This window comes from Electrophorus electricus, chromosome 3 (genome assembly GCF_013358815.1).
Source record: "Electrophorus electricus isolate fEleEle1 chromosome 3, fEleEle1.pri, whole genome shotgun sequence".
In the NCBI taxonomy this organism is placed as follows: Eukaryota; Metazoa; Chordata; class Actinopteri; order Gymnotiformes; family Gymnotidae; genus Electrophorus; species Electrophorus electricus.
This window is the reverse complement of record NC_049537.1, coordinates 8,650,001-8,655,346: the sequence shown is the minus strand read 5'-3', so window position 1 is coordinate 8,655,346 and position 5,346 is coordinate 8,650,001. Positions and strand designations below refer to the sequence as shown.

Below are 5,346 nucleotides of genomic sequence, written 5' to 3'. Positions count from 1 at the left end.
ATTTCATGAAAACCTGTTTTAAACCTGTTTTAACCATTTTAAATCATGGAAAGTACTAAAGACAGCAGTGTTTAGTATAAAGTACTAAAGTAGTATAAAGTGTGTCTGCCGCGACTCCTCAGCTTATAAATTCTTTGTTTCTTAGCATTTTATCTTGAATCCGAGATCATTTTAAAACCATCCACAAGAAGGCGCAATAGTCTTCTGAAAAGGTTCAGTATTGAGAGTCCAAAATTCGGTCTTTCACATAAACATGCTGCAAATTAGAAGACCGGAACACACTACAGAAACATCCTCACGTACACAAATATGTCCGTATCTTTATGCTTCACTTGTTAATACTGACAAAAAAAACCTGAGCATTATACACCATTGGATCATATGCTCATGTTTAATTGGCAAGTAATAAAAATATCTTAAATGCACTAATATTCACACACACCACCTACATACAGACCACACACATAAAGCCAAGAGAACCTATACCAAATATATACCTTTTCACAATACACCATAGACATATACAGTATAAGATATTACAATAATTTAAATGTTACTCATGTGTGCAAATATGCATGTTTAATATACATTTTAATATGCATTTTTACTTACTTCCTTTCTAAACGTTAAAATGCATACACAAAAAACAAAACTGCATACAACATATGCACAGCTTAAATATATCCTTCTAAACTTACAATATAAAGCAAGAATATAACATGCACATTCTGACTTCAACTGTAACTGTACATAATCTATACCTTTTTGTCTACACTTTGAGCAACCTCTTTTACAAACTCAACCATTAACCCTTAGTCTGCATTAATCAGTGGTGTTCATGGACACAATTAATGAGAGTTAGTTTTCTAATGTTGCTGAACTACAATAATGAATGGTTATTGTAACAAAAATTTACACAGACTTTGCAAGGGTGCACCAAATATTGTACTGTGAATGGGTTAGTCTAAAATGAAATACATAACCTGGAGGGCCAGTTATGGCCAGCTGATATACTGAAGGAATCTAATGGCTTCAGTGTTTAAATTTCAATCCACTTCTTTTCCAGGCTTTTGTTAGGTGTTCACTGAAAGGTTGCCTAGCACATTTACAACACCATTGATCTTAGGTGCAGTCTAAAATCCATGCCCAAAAAAATAGGTTTTATTTTGAGAAAGAAGAGAGCTAGTGGACCTGTCTGACACAGAAAAATATCGGCTGTGTAGTTTAATCATTCATTTGTATTGCATCTTTTTATTGTTAATAGGTGGAGCAGGTTGACCATCACTTCTGCAGGAGATGCTCCATACTCTGATTGATGAATGAAAAGCCAGCAAAGGCGCTCTGGTCCATTGAGTCAACCAAACTTTTCTCACACTGGGACAGGCGGGGTTTCTCACTTAAAAACTCCTGGTCAAAATTGCTACAGTCATTGGGCGCTTTCTGCAATTGGAGAAGAATGGAAGTAAATAACATGATAAACAGAAGCCGTATTTCAGTGTCTTTATTTTTGAAATATGCTCTATGAGTATGAAATCTGAAAGGAAAAAAAATGTGAGAAGACTGTAAGAAACAAAGAGACGGAAAGAAAGCTCATACCACTTTTGGCTTATAAGGGGGTTCGATTTCTCTCCTCTCCAAAGCAGACCAATTAATAGTCTTGAAGAATGACTGACCTCGGATATTACCCACAACACCCAGTCGATGAGAAGGGTCCCGCTCAAATAGCTATGTTCATGAAAGAAAACCAAGAGCAGAAATATCATTTATAATACAAAGATCTCAAAGTATCTCCTTTCTAAGGACTTAATACACTTTTAAACCTTAGCAGAATTGTGTATATATCTTCGTTGTTAAGTATTGCCAATATGTCTTCATGTACACACAGGTGTGTTTGTGTGCATGTTTACCCGCTCCAGCATGTCTCTGGTATCCATGGTGATCCAGCGAGGGTAGTGAGGTGTGTCCATACGGATGGACTCAAAAAGCTCATCTTCATCATCGCCATGGAATGGTGACTGACCAATCAGCATTTCATACACGAGCACACCAAATGACCACCAGTCCACTGAAAATGAATACTGCTGACCCAGTAGGATCTACACACACACACACACAATGATCTCCAAAAGGGTATACTGAATTAAACTGAAATTGCTACAGGTGAGAACATAAGTCACATTCATTTGATTCCACGTCATACCTCAGGGGCAATGTAGTCTGGCGTCCCACAGAAGGTTGTGGCGAGATTGTCTCCAAAAACACTCTCTTTACACATGCCAAAATCAGCTATCTTTATATGACCATCTCCATCTAGCATCACATTGTCCAATTTGAGATCCCTAATAAAGAAAAGAAACAAAAGTGAAAAAAAATGCCTTGTGGTATAGTACACAAGAACAGTGTGTTTGTGTGTGTAACCTGTAGATGATGCCTTTTCCATGGAGGAACTGCAGACCACACACAATTTCAGCTGCATAGAACCTGGAGGGAAGAAACAAAACAGACCCCATTAGACCTGTGTGTAATTTACACAAACAATTTTATATTAAGAAAAAAAGCATAAAATTCTGACTAAGTTAAAAATAAGTCACTGTATGTGTGTGTGTGCTCGGTGTGTGCCTGTATGTTTGTGTGTGTGTCTCACGTTGCTCTGTAGAGATCGAAGCGTCCTTTTTCCTGTATATGGAACATCAGGTCACCTCCATTCAGATACTCCATCACAAAGAACAAGTGCTCCTAACATGTTGACAAAGCAATAAACATTGTGAATGACTAAACAAGAAATAACTGATAAAACAATCATTTAAATACAATGGTGATTCCATGAAGTATAAGTTTTGGTCCAGATTTTTGTGACAACTCTTGGTGTGGTTTAATAACAGCCTATATATAGGGGTTCTGCTGGACTGCCCATTACTGTTGACTGGGAGGTTGAAGAGGTACTGTATATTGTATAATATGACTGCATTTTGTAGGAATCCCTTCATATGTTCTTTGCTACCTTGGTCTGAAAGGTAGAGTAGAGGTGTGTAAGGAAGGGATTGTCCCAAGCTAGAGCAAGCACCCGCTTCTCCACCATGGTGCACTCTACATCATCATCCATCAGCACAACGTCTTTCTTCAAGGCTTTCACAGCAAACCACTCCTCGCTGCCCTTAAGTTCAGCCAGAAAAACCTGAAGGAGCAGCGGGAATCAGAGAGAGAGAGATGGAGACAAAGACCAGAGCAAAAGAAAGATACACCCACACAAAGAGAGATAGGAAATATGGTTAGATGGAATAGAACTTGTTTAGTCTATTCCTGGGGAGATAGCATTTAATAATAGAAGGGTAAAAGGAGAGATGTGTAAAAAAATAAGCGAATAGTCAGAAGGAGTAAAGAGAAAAGCAGCCTCAGAATCTCTGTGGAGAACATGAGAGTCATTTGAAGGGTAACACTACCTTGCCAAAGCTCCCCTTGCCCAGCACTTTGTGGAAGGTGAAGTGCTCAGCAGTGATACGTGTCTGGTGGGTGATCCGAGATGGAGGGCGAGGACTTGAACCCTCCCACAGGTGGCCATATGGAGACCCATCTACAGAGATGTATCATTTAAATCACTACTGCTATATTCATCAGTCACTATTTATGAATACAAATGACACACACTAACCACTGGTGTCAGTTCCTGGACCTTTATTATAATCTTGATAAAAAGCAATTTCCGGCGTGTTCGCATTTGTGTTTGCTTCAGGCCGCTTTGTGGACTTCTGTGGAGAGAAAATATAAGTAACATACACAAAGAATTTTCTGAACAATATTTCTAAAAATGAAATTGACATTGCTTGAATTTAATATTTTTCTTTAAAACGGTAAATTCACATACATCCAGACTCACCTGGCTGACTTGAGTGAGTGCTTCAGCCAGTAGTTTCTGGTTGATGCCACACAGGTTTGCCACTTTAGTCTGACACTTGTGATGAACATTCATGCCACAGTCTGAGAACATTTTGACAATCAGAAACACAAAGACATATGCATACTATCCCACACATACACATAATCTCTCACTCACCCTCACACTTTAATCCCTGTTTGACAAGACCCCAAAGCAGACTCCCACAGTGGTCACAAAAGGTGGGGCTCATGTAGTTGTAAGTCTTAAAGCGATGTGGCATATCAATTTTAAAGCGCTCCTTCTGAAACTGCACAGACACAAGCACATACAACTGTGTTAGAACAAAGGTGATGACACAGACCCAAACAGAATACACTGTGAGGAGACCATACGTACCACCGTGTCGCGGCTGTTAGCCGCTGTGCCTGTGCATCTTCCGATGATTTTGTCAATGCACTTCTTATGGATAGCTGCATTACATTCTGTGAAAGCAAAAACATCTCAAGTTGAATAAGTTAGTGATGCATAAAAAGAAGGCTGTGCATGCCCAAACAATACTTACGTCTACACTTGTATCCCTGTTTGTTGAGCCCCCTGAAAAGTAAAAAGATAATCATGAAAACTTGACTATGAATTGTTATATATTTATTGAGTATTGACTATTTGATTATGAATTAATTACAATTGATGTTTTAGGCTCAGCTCCAGCTTTGTTTGCAACTCTCATACATTGCAACTCTCTCTCTCACACACACACACACACACACACACACACACACACACACACACACACACACACACACACTGAGCTCACCACACAAAGTCTCTGCAGACAGAGCAGAAGGTGGGCTGTCTAAAGAAGGTGGCGATAAACTCATGGTTTTTGATGAAGTGGATCTTGGCCTGTTTTATTGCCCCACGGCGTCGATTCAGATTGGGAGCTTCTTCCTCTGGAACCACTGACTGATGAGCTTCTGAGAAAGAAAAGCGAGAATTATTATTATTATTATTAGTTGCATTTATATAGTGCCTTTCTCAAACTCAAGAATGAGAGCGAAAGGGAGAAACCAACAAGGGGTGAAGGGGAGAGAAAACAAGAAATACTGAAAGATTAAAAGAAGAAAATTCATGCCGCTCACAGCTCATGCAGCATTGTAGTGAAGGTGAAGGTGCTTGAAGCAGAACATTAACTACGCCATTCTATATGGGGACCTAACAGACGGACCTCCCAGCACTGCTCTGATCAGCAGGGAGAGAGGTCAACCAGAGCCAATAATGCTCTTATTGGCAGCTGTGGCAACATTGAGATTTGAAGTCAAGTTTCAGTGACGGACAACTAAAAGTTCAAGTTTTAATCATTCATAAATGAGAAAATCAATGAAAGTGATTTAGAACAAATATTTCCAGTACAGTGATGCACAAGTCATGTGAAGCAGTGCTAAAGAACGGTGAACCCCTTGACATGTGACACA

General features: G+C 39.2%; 1 protein-coding gene across 1 annotated transcript in view; it reads right to left on the bottom strand.

The window, feature by feature from the left end:
• Positions 1-372: 372 nt before the first annotated feature.
• The window catches only part of prkcda (protein kinase C, delta a), a 9,535-nt gene continuing 4,561 nt past the window's right edge, over positions 373-5,346 (bottom strand). The window contains exons 5-18 of the mRNA XM_027007897.2: positions 4,689-4,848; positions 4,437-4,468; positions 4,271-4,356; positions 4,052-4,181; positions 3,875-3,975; positions 3,650-3,746; positions 3,441-3,571; positions 3,002-3,175; positions 2,645-2,736; positions 2,419-2,481; positions 2,201-2,339; positions 1,908-2,096; positions 1,597-1,725; positions 373-1,440 (exon numbers count right to left, since the gene is read on the bottom strand). Coding sequence (XP_026863698.1) covers positions 1,282-1,440; positions 1,597-1,725; positions 1,908-2,096; positions 2,201-2,339; positions 2,419-2,481; positions 2,645-2,736; positions 3,002-3,175; positions 3,441-3,571; positions 3,650-3,746; positions 3,875-3,975; positions 4,052-4,181; positions 4,271-4,356; positions 4,437-4,468; positions 4,689-4,848 — 1,682 coding nt within the window. The 3' untranslated portion in view covers positions 373-1,281. The remainder of the gene's footprint in view (positions 1,441-1,596; positions 1,726-1,907; positions 2,097-2,200; positions 2,340-2,418; positions 2,482-2,644; positions 2,737-3,001; positions 3,176-3,440; positions 3,572-3,649; positions 3,747-3,874; positions 3,976-4,051; positions 4,182-4,270; positions 4,357-4,436; positions 4,469-4,688; positions 4,849-5,346) is intronic.